General features: G+C 33.7%; 1 protein-coding gene and 1 long non-coding RNA gene across 3 annotated transcripts in view; one reads left to right on the forward strand and one right to left on the reverse strand.

Annotated features, from left to right (window-relative positions):
• The window catches only part of LOC147908772 (uncharacterized), a 73,531-nt gene extending 70,081 nt beyond the window's left edge, over positions 1–3,450 (forward strand). The window contains exon 4 of the long non-coding RNA XR_015546038.1: positions 34–3,450. This is a non-coding gene — a long non-coding RNA (uncharacterized LOC147908772). The remainder of the gene's footprint in view (positions 1–33) is intronic.
• Positions 1–8,240, reverse strand: part of Gycalpha99B (guanylate cyclase 1 soluble subunit alpha 2) — a 28,111-nt gene extending 19,871 nt beyond the window's left edge. Inside the window, exon 1 of one of the 2 annotated variants that reach the window (XM_011056077.2) lies at positions 7,169–8,240. In XM_011056077.2, coding sequence (XP_011054379.1) covers positions 7,169–7,411 — 243 coding nt within the window. In that variant the 5' untranslated portion in view covers positions 7,412–8,240. The remainder of the gene's footprint in view (positions 1–7,168) is intronic. The other variant, XM_087409071.1, reaches the window with a different exon arrangement.
• Between the last annotated feature and the right edge of the window lie 11,537 nt (positions 8,241–19,777).

The raw sequence follows: 19,777 nt of genomic DNA on the forward strand, positions 1-19,777 counted from the left end.
GTTAATAAACAAAATTATGATTGTTTGTTATAGTGCTTTACTGGGTACTGCGTCATTATAATACCACGAGATGCGATGTCGAACATTAAATTTTGCTTATCCATTCCATCTGACTTCTGGCCAACTTTGGGAGACGTTACAAAATTACGGGTATTTCTCTGTTGCTTCTTGGCGTGTGTTTTCCTCACGTCAAGTGAAATATCATATGCGACCATCCAGAGATATGAAGTAATATCTGACTTTTGTATATGTGTACGTATCGAGTTAAACAGATACAACTTACATAGCAAATTTCTGAGTTTAATGAAACACTCTCTAATACAAGAATAATCACAATAAGATAAATACAAAAGATATCAATCATAAAGAACCTGTATTGTAGTAATGAATAGCAGTCTTGAATGGAGTGTTTAATTTGCGAAAAGAGGAATCCTTTTCTTTGGAGATGTCTGCGGAATCATTTGTGTACGTTAACATTGTTAAATACGTATGTAGATATATTAATGTACTAACATCAAATGTTCTACGATCTGTTTCCATTCCATGAAGCGCGCGCGAGTAAATAGAACTGCTGCAAATTCTATAAAAATAATGCGATAGATTTACTGTTTGCCTATTGGGATTTTCAGTATGAGGCAGACATTGCAACGATTTGATAAAAGTTGAATCTCTCCCTAGCGTAGCGCTTCAATATTTATGTTCCGATAAAGATAAACACATGTGAGCCTGGCATATAAATTACTTCAAAAATTCATCCGGTGTACAATAACGTTTACGTTCGTGCTTTTTAGTGGAGAAAATACAACATATTTCGTTTTTTCATTTTATGTGCAAAGCTTTGGCAAATTAGAAAATACGAAATTATAGTTAAGCCTTAACTTAACAGATATGTTTATGAGAGAGAGAGAGAGAGAGAGAGAGAGAGAGAGAGAATGAGTTTTATCAAATTTTCTACGAGAACATTTTTCTATATAATTTTCAAGGTACCACCGGAAATTTTATTTGATTTTACATTTCCACTTACGTTCATTTAAAATTATTCAAGAGAGAAAGAGATATACGGAAGAGTATCTACGACCATTTATCGATCTGGCATATTTCTCGCCGTAATGGCTCCGAAAGCATCCAGAGCTAGTCCCTGGAAGAACTGCGCTTCTCAGAAGCATTCGTCCGCATACGAGGAGCGTCGTGCAATGAGGATCATCTATCACACGAGTGGCCCGTCGTAAAAACGTATGGAGGGTAACACGCGTGTTATGCAAATCTATCAAATCGATCGCGGCATTTCCATAACATTGCGATAGCGTGGTAGACGGTAGCGTGGTGTACGGCGGAACTGCATTTACGACCCTTACGATTACCCGACGATGTTGGAAGTGCCGTTAGAAACGACGGGATGTATCGATCGCTCGTGAAGAGCGAATTTTGTATTGCAACGAACATCGGGATTGAGTTCTGGTAAGCTGCAATTCATTTAGGAAATGTTGTCGTCATAAATTATGTTTACAAACTTATATTATATCAAATATATTACAAAAGTATATTATATTAAATGTAGAGAAGAATGGAGGAATTACGAACATCGGGTAAACACAAATGATATTATTTCAGAGTAGTGATAATTTCTCATTTCTCGTATCCAGTAATAATCTGATATATGTTCACTGCCACACTAATAACACATAAGTAGAAGGCTGTTTAAGATAAATATTACAAATATTTTCTTGATATTTTTTATGTAAGCGAAAAAGTGGAGTAACTGCTACTACCTGAGAAAAAAGTTAAAGCCGCACTGTTCAATCTATAGTGTCAAATTTAATTTAATATGAGTCGCCATTGTTCCCACTCAATCATATCGTTACCTTATACTAAAAGATAATTAAATTTGACACTATAGATTTAATAGGGCGACAATCATTTATGAATTATAGAACCTTTATTCAAAGATTTGACTTTAAAACGCAATAATTAATATTCATATATTATTAAAACAATATGATAAATACAAATTATAATTTTAAATACGAAACCCTTCTGTCATTGTCTCTGCGTACAGTAATTCCGAATGTCAAGAGTCTTGTTTTTTGTTTAAAATTATAATTAATATTGATAATTATATAAATGTTAATTATTATAGTTTAAGAAACTAAATAACTGAAGTATTTCTTTAAAATGAAAATTTCTGCAACTGATAAATGATAGGTTTTATACAACTTTTCCCTTAAGTGCTCGCAATTTCCTTACTCTTCTCTATATTAGTATCTAGTCATACCTCTGAATATCAGATACTAATTTCTTGTAAGTGGACCGTATTATATTTCATAATTCATAATAATACCCCTGCTTTGCAGTGATTACAGTAATATACTTGTGCCACGTTACCCCGAATAATCTGAAGATCGAAGCTTAAGCCACTGATTGAAAAATTGTACATTAATCTCTATTAAGTAATACCCGATAATTCCAACTAATGCCTCAAGCTTGCACGTGTAATTAAAATTTTCCAGCGCTTTATCTCAGTTCTCTTCCACGTGCATGCTAAATTTCACTTGGTGCATGCGACAGGTAGTGGTACGCACATGAACTTTCCTCTGTGCTTAAATTCCAAAGTGCTATGATACAACGTCAGTTATCGTAGCAATTACATTCATGCTCCTGTGAATTTATACGCAATATTTGCGTCGGATGAGCAACGGGTATTCGCGGGAAAGGGAAGGCAATGAAATATTAATATCACGCATCAGTTACGAGCGATATGATTCGACGTAGAAATATAGGGTTAAAAATATCCGCGCGCGGTGTATCCGGCATCCGGGGTGAAATTTAATAAAACGCAGGACATCAAATCCGAATATATCTATTTCGCTCGTCATTTCCCGGGACGACGCGACGTTTATTAAATCGTAATTAATGTCTGCATCGATGATATTACGTTATTATTTTAGTAAATTTCCCGCGTGAGGCAAAACGCCGTTCAATCCACGCCCGGTATCAACTCCCGATCTCTCGATTAACGCAAGCCGCATGATACCTACATCATAGTGCTTCTAACGCCGAACTGACGATCGAGGTACACCATTATTGGGTCAAGCACGATAAGTGAGTTACGTGCTACTGAAGTTTCTCGCGGACTGCAAACGGGCATTTCTCACGACACAGCTGGCATTTAAAAAGCCACCGTTAGAAATGGCTCGTTTAATACCGCTGCTCACGGGATTAGGCGGGATAATCTATTTAATGCTCGTTTACGAGGAGCTCTTTTAGATGCACAAAGGAATTTCTCGACGTTTCAGCGCAAAAATTTCAATGCTCCGGCAAGTGGGGAAATGGTGATTGTACCGTACTTCTCCGGCGAAGTACCTCTTTTTCGTTGATTTCTTCATTGAACGGCACCGCATTTTTGCTCATCTTACGCTCTTCTACGACGTTGGAAAAAAGAAAAAAGAATAATTGGCCGTGCGGATAGTCGAAAGGCAAAACAACAGAGATACCTTGATACCCCGCTCGTTAGATTAATTGCATTTGGAATTTGCAATCCGCCTTTTTCACCATCACGCTGCGTTGCGCGCAGGTATTGTGCTCGTAAAATCCTATTCCGATTTTACAGCACCTTTTCCCTCTACACACATACACACACACATACACACACACACACACACACACACACACACACACACACACACACACAGATATACGTAGTTATTCGATACACCTACTTTTTTACGCGCTGTGTTAATTCCCCTCGTACCGACATAATGGTTCGTATATAGGATATATATGGATTTTATTTTTTAACGTTCGCGTCATGCCGAGCTAGTGAAAAGCTACCATAAAATATCGACTCTTCGATGAAGAACCGCTCGCAATGACATCCATTATACCAGAAATATCTTGGAACGTCCTTGGAAAGCTCTCTCTTTTCATTTAGAAAGATTAAAACGGAAGCTTGTAGAAAGACGTCGCATATACTGCACTAGGCTGACTTTTACTGGGCTAATAACTCCTGACCTCTGCTCCGGATCTATGGCATTTGTCCACTTTAGAATATGTTTTTCTTCCATGGCACGATTAGCGATTCGTAACATTTGCTCTTCGTGGTCATTTATTCATTCACTTTAGTAAATAACCGTTTGCTACATCAGGCAGTGTTTGAGATGAACGAAGGAATATTTGGCTGTGTGTACACGTTGCAAAGCAATCTCATGTTCTCTACCCTCCTAGATTAATTGCTCTTGACCCTTTTAGCTCGAAGCTGCGCGCCGAATACTCGTTTCTACGTCATCTCGAAATACATGGCTTGTCGATTTTTTTTTGCAAAAAAAAAAATCTATGAAAAACGTACAATTCCAAGAGCTTACAATTACTCGTAACAAGAACGTTAGATTTCTTCGGAACAACGAAATTATAGTTTTTAAGCAAACGTACTTTTGACCGCGCCATCTTCGTGTTACAAAATTTCAGCCTCATTTAGGAACGAATTCTGTACGCGTTATTGATTTTCGGTGGTACCAGAATATCGCACAATCGCAAACGTTGAAATTGAAACTCCAACCGTAACTGCATTACAGCGAATTGGCAATCGGATTTTCAAATTACAATTATAATTTTCAAATAGCCATATTTAATTGGCTGCAGTGTTACCCTGTTACGTCGAAGAGGAGGATTTAATAGAATAACTGAGCCATCCACAGAGATACGGAGACGTGCCGCCATGCGCTGCATTGAAGACGAAAGTTTCAGTCATTGGAAATTTTCCGACGCACTTGTCAATTAGAAAACGATATTAAAGACGTCGTTTTATATATAACGTCACGTGAATTAAACGGAACTCGCTCTTCACGATCCATTGTCTCGCTTGAACTTTCACAAAAGTTCAATCAATAATGAAACCTCTGATTTCTTCCTTCGAATTTCCATCTCAGTAATATTTATCCAGACGGTGCTAACTCAATATACGACGTTCCCAGAATTTCATTTATTCTAAACCTAGCCCAAGATTTTCTCCAATTATATTTTATATAAGAGATACCAATCGAAGAAAGGAAGAAGGTAAAAAAGTACTTCTCACGAGACTTTTATTGCGTTCATTTTAGCTCTCTTGCACTAGAAAAAAAGTCTGATTATACTAATTGGAATTTTAGTTGAAAATGAAGAAATCATATTTTTCCGATTGAACTTATTATAGGAATTTTAATTGAAATAACTGAATTCTGATTAAAATCTTCTGATTTGTTCATTTTTAACCAGAAATTTTTTCTAGTACGATTTTATCTATTTAAAATAAGAAAAGTAACAGTATTAAATATATTTATTGAATAATAGAATTTGAAAAAACAGAGAATCCGTTTTTTTCACGAAAAGGAGCCGTTTCTAGGAAATATTTATAATATAACGACGTAGTCAACAAGTATTGTTTGAGACACGTTCGATTTTATTCATTAATATGAACTTTGCGTCACGTTCCGTACCTATTCTTGCGAGGAACTATTCATTTCCATTTCACTCATTGTATATCGAATGCTGATAGTGGGCCGTGTATATGGCTCAACACCTCTCGGATTTACACACGCCGTTATCACCCTAAGTGCCACGTTCTCGTCTTCCTTAATCTGCCATCAAATGCCATTAACTCCCTGAAATATCAATGACATTTGCCAACTAGATCATGCGAAGGGAATCGATCCAACGTAATTGAATAGTGGAAAAACTCGTTAGAATTGCTGCAATTTAATAATCAGAAGTGGCCGATATTATCTTGATGATGATACTTTGATGATAGTACGGCCTAACCCACTAAGAATATATGTTCTTTAAGAAGTATCGGAAAAGTATAATTTTATCTCTTTATGAAGAGAAAATATTTACCAACTGATATCGATTTGTTTTGTGTAAAAAGTTGTTATTTATGACTATCGAAAATGGCTTTAAAGCACTAAGGCTCTGTATCTGTAATAAACATCAATAATATGTTTCATATCTTCTCAAATTGCTTATTGCGTAATTTATCATGTAAGTTCTAAAGCTATGAGAAAAGGAACGTGAAAGCATTATGAAAGAAATACATATTAGTGGTAGAGAGACAAGACTTTCCGTGCCAAGTTTAATGCAAAAAGCTTTAGTAAGAAGCTCTATACCTTCGCAAGACAAGGTTTGAAAACATTGGCCGTTCGCGTGAGTCGCTAACGTGGTTTGCTTCCGCGCGGAGGAGGAACTTGGAAACTCCCGCTTTCTCTAACAGCGACGGCAGGAAACTTTTCGTTGGGATTTATTACATATTTCTGACCCAGTTCTCAATGAAAAACTGTCCCGATTCCCATGGTGATCTCTGTAGCAGCGAGCGCATTTATCGTATGGAAAGTTTGATAGCGGTTTCTGTATAACTAGAAGAGAATGTGGGAGTTTGTGCAGTACATTATGAATAATAATTAAACAAAAACGCATGTTATTACCAATGTATGTGGTTCGGTAGCAGGGAAACGAAATTAATTTTACTGCGAGCTATTAAACAAAACGCGAAATATTAAAGTAAATTATTTATGACCCGTATAATTTATTCTGCTTATTTCTTTAGAACGCGGCCAATTAAATTTTAAGACAAACGTCAATTTATCTGTGCCGATATTTAGGTCGATATGATAAATATAAATTCGAGCATTCGACGCGCAGATTATTGCACATTAAAACGACTCCAACTTGGCGTCATAATCATTACCGTCTTTTGAAAATGGAATTCAGTACTTCAGTATTTCGCGGTATACCGATTTTAAAGCTGACAAGGGTAAAGAAGGAAATTCACAAACAGAAGCGAGTGTACATAGACGACAAAGAATAAAACCTCGGGCGAACTGAATCAATTGCGTGTTACCGCCTGCACTAATCCGACTTTGAATTCATCGAGAGAAAAGCCGTACAAGAGCCGGCTGATCCTTCGCGCGTTAAAATTATTTCTTACGCGGTATTTCTCCGGGTCTCCATTTTCATCTAAAAGCTTGGAACAAGGCATGCAACATCTATTCGTACCTTTTACTACCACGTCAATGAAATATTAAAACGCTAAAGAGGTGCATGCTGAACAGTGGTAAAGCACGCTGCGATGAGAGACGAGGTAAGGATAGTGTATGCGACAATAGCGAAAGCTGAAGGAATAAAATCATCGTTTATTTAATACCGAAGGGTTAGTCAAGAGGGTCACCGCGGCTCTTAGGTGCTTCAGATTAAGTGTCTGTGTGTTCTCAAGGTCGTCACCATCTTCTCCTAAAAGCGACGACGTTATTTGAACCGATGATTGTCGCAGGACATCAATGTCCCGTTCATCCTGCCTGATTCTCGCAATCCTGCGATGGTCCCCTTCCCTGCTGCTATCATCTCTGTGGGTCAGTTTGAAGCGTCTGCTAGAGAATGGACATGCCATCTTGCAAATTTGTCGCTCTATTGTAGTATCCAAGGGATGATCACCCACAAATTACTAACGTGAGATGTGAACACGCGATGTTAATTTATGAGGGACATGCCGCGCGCTCGTCGTATTTATCGACGATCAGCTGGTGGCTGCTTGAAGCTCTGTGTCTCTCCGTGTACCCTCTTACTGCATTCTCCAGTAAATTTTCTATAAACCTGATAATTTTTTATGAGACCGTTCGAGACCTAAATGTCATATCGATGTTCTAAGCGGCACGCAAACACGTGAGACCGATCCGAAAAATCGTCATTAACATTGCCTTCGTCGTTGTCTTCTCGATCGTCGCCCTATCGGTGTTGCTGATACCGATATCGATGATAGCTATCAAGGAGCCTGTCATCCTCGATCGCCTAATCATTTATCGCACGTTGTGAAGGGAAGCCACTCGTCGTCGCAACGCGCTACTGGAGCACGTTTATCCGGCGTTGTCTACGACCAGCGTCGGGCCGGATGCGATGCACGCGGTTGCATATTAACTAGCGTCGCCTTTTAAAATTGACTTCGCCAAAATTTATATCATTTTCTCTTCACCGTGATTTTGCAGAGTCTTTTTCACTATGTAGTCTCTTATTCCTTACCCTTTGTTTGCGATCCCTCTTCCTAGGGACGCCGAAAAAAGCGACCCAGTTGCCCGAGATTGACAACCATAATTCGCGCGCGGATTTACCCTGTCAGGGACGCGGTGGATCGTCATTCAACGGGTACACGGATACACGATGAACGACGTAACGGCTACGTACGTTGCCGTGCCAGAGCGCGTAGCGCCATACTGCTCGCGGATTGACCGAGGCGCAACGAGCAACGCTCCGAGGCGGTGGAGAGGAGAGGAGAGCGACGAGGAAGGTACCCGAGCGAGGGTGAGTTGACGGCGTTAGGGGTGCGCGGAGGGTAGAGGCGCCACGATGGAGGGCACCAGAGACGCCTGCGCGTGTTTTCCAGCCTCCCTCTCAAACTATCACGCTTTCTGTCCTCTCTGCTCGCAGGTCATAAAGAAGAAAACCTACATACCTGCCTGACCTGCTTGCCTCGCTTGCTCTGCTTGTTTACCTACCTCACCTGGTTGGCCTGCCTAGTTATCTGCTGATTTGCATGTATATTTTCCTGGGAATTTCAAGAAATTTAACATATATCTCATTATTCATTATTAACTTGTGTAATTTGGCCGCAATAGCGGCATATGTAGCTGACAGATGAAAACCGAGCAGTAAGCATCCTCGCGTTTATTTCAGAAATTTATTGAACATCAAACACATTTGTAATTAGATTAATAGGACATGTATTGCACGCGCGAAGTGCAAATTGTAATTTGCAAATTTATTAAAATATACCAAAGCGACAGATAAATTTAACGATAATCTAATTTAGTATAATATTAACGATAATCTAATTCAATTAAATATTGAAAAGAAAATCTGTGTTATAAAAAAAAAGTGTAATTATTATATAGAAAAACTGTTCGTTGAATAGATGCATGTCAATTTTATGTTATTTAATATTTAAATTATCTTATATATTGCATCTCAGAATTCTTATCTCTTCCATAATAAAGATCGTGATGTCATTACCTTGTATCTCTTGAGATAACCCGTTAAGTATTCACGTCAGGCAACGTTTACTGCAAAAGTTCTAGTGACATTATTGTAATTATAATAAGTTCACAATAAATAATTATTGTACATTTAGACATAGTTACTATATTATCAAAATATTTTCTTACAGATTTTCTGCGATCGGCAGAATCGTGAACAAGTTTTTCAAAAATTTTTATTAAACTTTCTTAAACACACGTTTATAACAACAATACTTGCATTCTGCTGAAATAAACAGAACAAAAACTAGTTCATCTTGATTATTGCAATAATTTATACAACATCTATATAGTAGACACATGATCTGGATATCAGAAAGTGATACACTACGAAATTAAAGCGGCTAACATCAAGTTAATAGCACATCTTTCTTTCGCGGAATAAGAAGAGATATTTGAAGTAGATCCTGTTACTTTTATATACTTCTATATATACTATACTGTTATTCCACGCTGTGTTTTATGTTACTATCAATTCTTCTCTGTGGACCAATTGTTTTTACTTCTCTAACGTAGCCACTTAAATGTTGTATCCTTCGAAATGCTTCAATGCGTCTAAACTGATATCATCAATATGTTACTCTTAACATAATTGCTTAAACGCCATATTAAAGCGATTTGATAACATCGATAACCGATAATTATTTATGTAATTTTATTTTATCCTCTCTGAAATGTCCCCTCAATTATGTAGTTCATGATAAAGTGCTAAAACGGGATTGCACGATGTCAACGGAAACAAGCGAAGTGTATAAAGACATTGGGCTAGATGAGTTTGGTAACAAAATTTCTGCACTTTTTTGCCTCATATCTATATTACAAGTGATCGATAGGATAGGGTGTTCATCTCTATGTTCGACAATTTGGAGCGATCGATGTGTACCATTATCACGAGGAACATTGCTTCGTGCCGCAGCTGAATGTCAGTGGTCTATCTAAGAGGAAGTCGGTTGGCCCGGTCATTGCTCAAGAGATTTCCGATGAAAACGCGTCGTAAATTACGATCACTCTAGGGATCTGTGTAAATATCGGCTGAAAGAGAAAAAGCCAAAGACATATTGCACGAAAGTTTACGGCATTGGTAGAACATTGTTATTTTAAAAAAGTGTTTAATACGTAGCATCCCTTTGCGACAATGTTTTTTTTCTAATATATAAGCATCGATACGTTGCGTTGAGAAAATAATCACCCGATTGTGATAAAATGGGGGCAATAAGGATATAAATATCTCTTAGGAGCGGCACATATCGGACTTCGCAGAATTAGCACATTAAATCAACGATTCGTGCTTCGTTCAGATTTCTCAAATTATTCGGGTAAGTAAGATTGTATATCTTTTCTGTCTGTTGTCTTTATTGTTTGCGCCTTTTTATTTAATAAAGAGCTAAATCGCGCAAGAACGCGTAATAACTAGCGTAATATTGCACGCCGCTAGGAAAGCCATAGACTTTTGTAAACACTTATTATTATATTTTATTTTATAATTTTATAATTTTAGAATTATATCACTGATTTGTTGCAATAACGACACAATTAAAAAACAAAGCTTTCCAAAAAATAAATTTTAATATTTTAAATTATAAAAATTTTAGTATTAAATTTTATATTAATTTTAAAATGCAATTTCGGTGTAATAACTGATTATATAGAAATAAAAGTATATTTTTTAAAAATATATTCTTTCTCTTTTCCTTTATATTTTATCTTTTTTGCAAACAATTAAAAAAATGACAATTTACAAATATTATTATAGCAAATATAAGTGATATCTGCTTCAAATAATAACGACTTTTTTTGTATGTTTGCATTAATTTACTTTCAAATGAAACTGGTTCCGAATAATTATAGTTATTGTTTTGCAGTTATATAATTCGTTATAATACACATATTTATAACACATAACTATAGCCTGGGTATTATAAATATAATTAATTAAAGGAACGCCCAAATATCGGATGAGTTTGTAAACATGCATATATGATATTAACGTATCGGCTGGACATACATATAATGCATTCCATTAACTGTCACTGACAACTGATTCGAACGTGGTCAAAGGAACGTATAACACACTGCTATTTGAAATCGAATTACATCATAACCATTAGTGACTAAATTGTATTTTTGGTAGCGCATCGAAATGCAGCGAACGCGATTTGTGGAATGTGTTTTCCATTTACCAGATTAAATCCACTCGCCAAATGTAAAATTTGACTACCCCATGATTTTCCTCTTTTAGAGTGGACTTTTTGTTTTTCCTTCTATTTTCCCTTTCTCTCTCTTTCTCTTTTTCTCTCTCCTTTGTGTCTGGTAAATTTATTCACCGTAAAGACTACATTTTTACTTGCCGAGTTTGCGTTTATGATATCGCATCGATCTCATGCTCGTTTTTTGCATATAATTTTAGAACAATTTACATCTTGCACACGATTACGAGAGGTCTTCATTCGTTTAAAGATAAAACGTGCCTTATTTCGAAAACAAATCTATAATTTTACGAGATAGGACAATATATACATAACTCTATTCTTTCATGTAATAAAATATAATAAAATGTAATGATCTTTGATATAAATTTAACAATTTTCAATTTTTGATTTAAAAAATATATATATCTTTAATATTTTTATTTTATTAAATATTTATGTAATTACAATGGGCTTAATTTTTTTATTTAAACTCACGAAAATATCCATATGTGATTCAAACACAATGCAATCATGATTCGCTAAATTTTTGTACTACTTTTGGACACGACGACTCTTAGTTTATCTTCAGCCAAGATACTTTGTATATAGCCATTGAGTTAATAATACTTATCCAAGCTTATCAACTACTCTTTATTTATCTTTTGAGGGAAAAAAAATTTATTCTATTTTTTTACGTATTTTTTTAGCGTATATTCTCTTTTTCTGTTTTAGCAAGTTATATGATTTATTGCCTTGACATAGGTATAAAAAAACTTTTGCAGATAATAATAGAGATTGAAATGCTTGATTACATAGCGTTATAACAGCGTTACGACTATTTATAAATGTTTTTACATAGGCACGTATGTGTACACACATGTTATACATATAAATATAATTCTTGACAGTTCTTGGCGAGATACCAAAACTTTCAGAATTACGATGTAATAATAAGTCTTTATAACGCTGCAACTATCATGACCGGATGCATTTTAGAAAAAAATAAATAGAAAGTTTTAATTGGCAGATTTGTAAACAAATTAATTAGTTTGTTGGAAACATTTACTCTGTTTAAAGAAAAAAGTAGTATATATGTGTTAGTAATAAAAGCTTACATCAGCATAGAAATTACCCTAAGGAGGGACTCATAAAACTACCGTCGTGATCAATAACTGTCGGTGATCAATAACTTACGCGAGCGTTGACGGCGAGATTATCAGGACACGTCGTATTTCTGCGACGACAGAGGTGTGACTTTTTATTAGCAATCTGGGCTCGTATATTTGTTATGTCTCAATTTTTTTCTTTATGAAAAAAAGTAAAATAATTTTTAAAAATATTTTCGAAAATTAATGTAAAATTACAGAACAGAAAATAATTAATTTATAATCTAATATTGCTACATAATGCAATACCGGATCTTATAATCAGTTTATATAGTGTATAGAAAAATGCGAGCCATTTGTTGAAAAACTAGCCGCCGTCAATATCAATCACCAACTATAGTCGGTTACAAATTGCTATGGCCTCGCTGACAAGTGAGTTCGTGGAAGAAATATTCTATGTAATAGTTTGCCGTATATATTTTCTACCTTTTCAGAATTTCATGAAACAGCTTTGTGGAAAATAGCCGTATTTTGTATTCTTGTCGCATTGGGACTGGTTACTGCTGTATATCGAAGAAGGTTTGATACTCGGTGTCCGAGTAAAATTCCGTGCAAATGTGAATGATATTTTTACGAAAGCCGATTGTCCTTCTCATTTGTTTCTCATATGAAAAAGAACTGAAAAACAGCTGTATTGAGCTGTATTGAGCTGATTTTTTTTAGTAAAGTGCCGAAAATGAAATGCCTCACCAGGACCCATCCAAAATTACAAACGTTTGCATAATTTGGATAAAATATTAAAACTATGTGTATATCTTAATGAAATTGTATGGAACATATAATAGTAAAGAGCTGTATTTTTATCGAACGAAAACAAGATGCGATTATGTTTACTTTTCGAAGTTAAATTTATATGCAAGATTATGCAAATATTTTTCCAGAATGGCCGTTGACCAATTATTTTTTTGTGATCATTAAAATCGTAATTTTTTTGAACTATTATAATCTCGTTTTTGAGAAAAGTTTACGGTAAGATTTGTGTGCAGTTTTAGTCAAAGAAACTTCTGTGAACCTTATCTGTCGCTAAGTTATACGTAAAAGATTACATTTTCAACATTTTTTTTCTCTCTTATTTCATTAACCATAGAATTTTGCACACATCAATTTTGGTACTTCAATTTCATTGTATACAAAAATTAGACATTTCTATGATAACTCGATTTACTAAAGAACCACCTTAACAGCATTAAACTTGCGGACATTGGAGAACACATTGAAGACCGAGGATTGCGAATTAGAGATTGGAATTCGACCAATCAGATAATTTTAATTTTAATCGGTTTTGTTCTGTTGAATTTTAATTTTCAATCTTTAGTGAGTTTTAGCTAACAACAGTATAATTGAAAATAATCTCGTTAATTCAATTTCAGTAAACACCAACTAACAATAACATAACATCGATGTTATCATTTCATACTCTCAACAATGTATTGTTACATATAACATGTGTTATATTACATTTATACTGTTGACTGTGAAATTATAATTTATAATGTTGATATTATATTACTATTAGTTTAACAAGATTTACTGGAATGACAGAATTAATGAAATAAATATGTCCTACTTTTGTTTTAATAAAATAATATTAGTTTCATTAATACTGTCATTGTGAATTAACAAAGATTATTTTCAATTAGACTGCTAATACTACTTAGACTGTTAATACAACATTATTTTTTCCATATATCTTTTATATTATTTTTAATGAAAGAATTTTTAATGAAAGAATGTTATTTATTTCACATGAGCATTAAAAAATACATTAATGAAAGTACTTCCCATCACTTGTAAAACGCTACGAATTAATTCCAACACCTAATACAATTACAATAATTATTGTAGAATAAATCGCGTGCTTTGAAATAAATAAATATTTACAAAATTGTGTACGTATTATAAATTATTATTATTTGCAGAATGATAATAATTTATAATACGTATACAATTTTATAAATATTTATCTAATTAGCATTTAATTGAAAGTAAATGATTACATTTTCTTTTCTCAATTTCAGTAGTTATTTAACTGATTAGGATAGGTACTTGAGACCTGTTAATTTTATTTGAATCTTTGTACAAGCTCGTTTATGAGTATTAAAATTTAATGTGCTAAGCATTAAAGAAAAAGTGTCTCTTATCGAATGCTTTTATAGTAAGGCAAAAACGTATATTGATACTTATCGTATAGATTCCATAATAAAATATAGATATAAAAAAGTTTCTAACGAATGTTTACTTAAAATCTGGTAAAAAATTTTTGTATAAGAACATAATAGAACAAATGTATATAATTTTATATTACATATTCATACTATATGTCCATATTTCATATATAATTTTATACATAATATAATATTGTTTATATTTATTTTTATATGTTCTTATATGAAAAATTGTTTAATGAGAAGATAAGCTTTTTTTCCTGGAATTGCGTAATCTAATCTCATCTATACATTATGCAGATAATCTAAGATTTTACTCACTTTTCAACATTTTTTTTGTTATTATTTATAATTTTATTATGTACGGCATTTTGAATAATTACAGATATGATTTATTCGGCTCATCTCGTACCGTTGCAACGGATGAAACAATTACTAACATTATAGCATTTACTTAATATTGTTTATGTCAAAGAGAGAGTATATATCGAAGAAAATTTAAATGCCTTCATTCGGAAAATTGCTCAAATCCTAAATTTAAGTTGAGAAATGATGAACAAAATGTGACAAATTTTTACTACTAAACTTTATTCATTTCCTTCAGTCAATTTGTTACGAAATAATAATCATTTACTTTCAACTGAATTTTAATTTTCATTTTGTACTTTTTTTATATACTATATGATAGAAGGGAGAGATATTGATGACACTCGTTGTTTATATCTTTATTAGAGTACACCTCTATATATTTTACGCGTTAAAGTTTCTGGTATAGGCTTTTCGTTATCTCGGAGATTTTATAGCTCGACAAGAATGAAACAAAGTGTTTCGCACTCCCCTTTATTTCCTCTTTTTTAGCTTGTTTCACGCGCGTGTATTTGATGGCTTTCTTCAAGGCATGATATATTATTTTCTAGAATTGTTTTCGCACAGACGCATACACAGACACAATCATCCCTAACGATATGAATCAATGTGTAGGACACATATCTTTTATGTTCTTTCTTTAAATTATAGTTGCGTAGAATTTATATTACACACCTAAATAAAATCCTGTCATTTATTTTATCGAATTATTTAATTGTAGAAAAAAACTTTATTTTATTACTAAGTTGTGAAAATCATACATTTTTCTACTTGTGCAATATTTGCTTTATAAATTATATTTATTTATCGTTTTAAAAATTTTGCAAGAGCGTTTTCTCTCTTTGCATCACTTGCAGCCAAGAATATTTCTTCGAACTGGTATTTGAATTGAGCGAAATGCATTGATTAAATGCATACATATGCAATGACAAATATGTAGAAATAGGCAGCTTTCGATGATTTTATTTATCTTTTTCAGATGCTGTAACTAGAGCAAGTTACATGTTGTATGGATACGCAATGTAACTATATTAAATTTTATTCTAAAAATCTTTCTAGATAAGAAATATTATTCTAATATAAATCTTTAGCTAATAAATATATTTATAAATGAGGAGCAGACTTTCAAAATGCGTTTTGTTTAAATTCATTTTTTTAGTTAGAGGTGATGTAGTGGTTATAAGCTACTCTGAGATGTTCAGAAAACATTTTTCATTGTTAATTTATATGCTGAAAAAACATAGACATTTCGAAGTGCGATTATGTTTTTTTAATTAGAAACAATCAAAATACATTTGTTTAACATTTTTAGCAATTGTAAATAATTTTGTTTAATATTTACATCTTACTGATTGATATTATTTTCTATGAAGTGCGTAGTTTTCTTGTGTGCGTAATTTCTTTCTTTCTCATTTTCTGAAAATTACAAATTTTGAACAAAACGCAAAAAGCCTGCTCCTTAAATGTTTATTATACATATTACAGCGACATCGTTTCACTCATCAGACTTATAAGTATGTATTTATAGGTGTAATAATGTGATTAAGCATTTCCGCCGCGGGAATGCGCGGTAACAAGATACCGTTCTGCAAATATCGTTTTCAGTTTTGTCGCGTGAATTTTTCAGTACGTTTATTCCCCAAGCGGATAAATATATGGATCCCTCTTGAAATTCTAGTTTTCCAGGGCAGAAATGGGTCATTTTATCGAAATTTCAAGACCGCTTTTAATCGATTTACTTGTACTTTCGACTTCAGTCTTGCGCACGCCGTGCGAGAAATTCTACTTTAATTGGAGTATTCTTAATGGATACTCTTCGTATAGCCAGTCGAATCGTACGATTCACGAGCGCAAAAACGATGTAAGTCGACATTAATCTTCGCCCTCTGGCAAGATTGTGGAAAAGAGGAAAATTGATGGTTGCACGGGGATGCCGTTCCACGAACATCATTGCGTTTCTCGCTCGAAATGCCGTTTCATTATAAAAATTGACAGGATGGAATTTCTGCCACTGTCGACCTTCGACAGGATGTCAGCGATATAAAATCGATAATGCAGGTCATCGGAAGGCATCCGGTGATGTCAGTTATCTATGTTATGGCCACCATTACACGAACTCTGGCTGGTACACGCATTTCTCGATCTCGATCAGGCAGAAGAAAGGCCCGGTCATCGATATTCAACACGTGACGGTATTTTTAATTAAGCTCACAGTGCTATTTATCATCTCGCCGAGGTCGACCGAAGAATCTACGTGAAAGTCATTGATTAACTACTTTCGGATATGGGAGAACGGCTGAAAGTGATAGATTAATGGACCTTCGTGTATATGAAATTATCCAAAAGTTTATATTTTGAAATTGGAATACTTTTCGATACTGTCACATATTCTTGCAAAGTTTACATAAGTAGTAAACTATGCAAAGTGTGTGTGTGTGTAGTTAAATTTTATTTTAATAGAAATTTCTTTAGACACAAAATTTTGTTCTAATATAAAATTATATTTATTAAAATAATACAAAGTAATAAACATTTATAAAATATCTATAAATAAACTGCATAAAGAAGTCATTGCATATGTCAAATTTATAACATTATGTGTTTTTCAGATAATAATGTGATGAAGCGTTTCCGTCGTAGGAATTCGTAATAATGAGATATACCATTCTGGAAATATTGTTCTCATGTCTACTATGTCATTAATTTTTTAATAGGCTCATTCTCCAAGTAGATCGTGTAAGTAATGAAGTTTTAATCCAAAGGACTATCGCGGGAGAGATAATAAAGTCATGTGTCTAGGAGTGTTTATTTATATAACGTACACTTAAGAGGGCGGTAGATAAATTTACAAGGCGTTTGAATGAGTAGTCGGTGGCAAAATATCAGGTGTTACCTTCACTGTCATGAGAGCCTATTTCAACGCGATTTATACCGCAGGCGTGGGCGGTTCAATAATTATTCAAGTTTCTGGAGTGTTATTTTCTTACTGTTGACATACTAATAATTTATAAGTAAACACGCATTAATTTGCAATTATAGTATTATCCATATACCTATTTCTTATTATTATTTTTATTTAAAACTGCACTTAAGTTTTTCAATAGAAAAAAGCGATTTTTGAATATTGATACACATTTTTCCTCATTTGCTTGATAAAATTATTTAGTAATTCTGCTCTTATTGTGTAAGTACTATTCGATATGTCAACACTGTATATTTTTAGATACTAAAAAAATATATACAGTTAACAAATTTATTTTGTGTAATAAATGTGCAATAAATTTTTATAACTGCTCTGCTTATACAAGTTTTCTAAATCTCTTTATAAAGATAAATGTCATAAGTTTGAAATTAATTGATAGGTTAATCTTAGCTGATAGGATTTTATTATAATTAGTATCTTATAAACTAAAAAATATGAGGAGTTAACAAATTTATTTTTGCAATTAATTTTTATGCGTTCTGTTTATGCAAGTTTTCTGAATTCCGTTATAAAAACCAATGTTATAAGTTTAAAATTAATAGATAAGCTAAAATCTTAGCTCTGATATAATAAATGTTATAAGAAACAAGTGCTATAACAAATGTTATATATTATAAATCAATAAATAGACTAATCTTAGCTGATGAGACTGTCTTGACTTAATTAATATAGTTTATGACATTACATATTTCCAAAACGTATGACGCTGTTATTCTTAGAGTTATAACAATCGGCTCCGAATCAATTCTCCGACACCCGCAGATTCCCCTATCACTCGTGAATCACTCCAAACCATTTAATCTTGATAGTCGATAACCATGCGTTTCATTTGATGGTCGATACGATTGGCTCTCTCGGATACGACGCAATTCATAAAATTGGAAGCCATGCATCTCCATCCACTTATTGCTCTTACATTTTTTAAACCAAATGTCATTAATAATTTCAACGCGGTTTCAAATAAATGCCCCGTGTCAATCGAGTGTTTCTCTTTTTTTTTTAATTCCTGTGTATACTCCGCCCTTTTATCGATTACATTTTATCACGACGAATTCATCGGTAGAAATTTTTTATTTTTACCTTTGAGCTCTCGTACATCACGTGTCTACACATTAGAATGATACGATTGGCAGCGAATCAATAAGAACGAAGACGAACGATGTTTTCATCGTATTTCTGGAAAATTGAGTACTAAAGAGAGAGAGAGAGAGAGAGAGAGAGAGAGGTGGAACCATTTTCGTTTTACACAATGAAAACGAGGTCACTGCAACTCCCTTAGGAATGCCATGTACGCTGTGACGATAAAAGCATTCCACCAAAGGCGATGATAGATACGGAAATAGATATAATATTGCTAGTCGTTTTTGCTAGAAACGATAATGAAATAATAGACAAACATCATTTCGAAATCTCACGCCATTTATATTTTATTATGATTTTTATCCAAGAGAGCGTTTTTCTCTTTCTATCAATTACTAATCAATTCACACTTTATTGATTAGTCTATACTTGCATAACATTGCGTTTAAAATAAAAGTTAACTTCCTCATCTTTTTCATTTTTTTCTTTCATTTACGACGAGCACTGCAATATTATTGTGACTAAGCGTTTTTCAATTGTCACATTACACCTTCCTATCATACATGTTTTATTGCATTATTCAGCATAGCACTGAACAAAATGAGGTCATTTGGAATAATTAACACCGAAGATACTAGATCTTATATTATATAATTCCTACGAAAAATTTCCGTCTTCAGGATTTTGCCAGGTTGGAAACCACTTTAAAACATGGAGTTCGTTCAGTCCTTAAAGTACTTTCACGAGAACTTTTTTCAATCTTTTCTATTGCATATACTTA

Source organism: Acromyrmex echinatior, chromosome 8 (genome assembly GCF_024713525.1).
Source record: "Acromyrmex echinatior isolate Ae372 chromosome 8, ASM2471352v2, whole genome shotgun sequence".
In the NCBI taxonomy this organism is placed as follows: Eukaryota; Metazoa; Arthropoda; class Insecta; order Hymenoptera; family Formicidae; genus Acromyrmex; species Acromyrmex echinatior.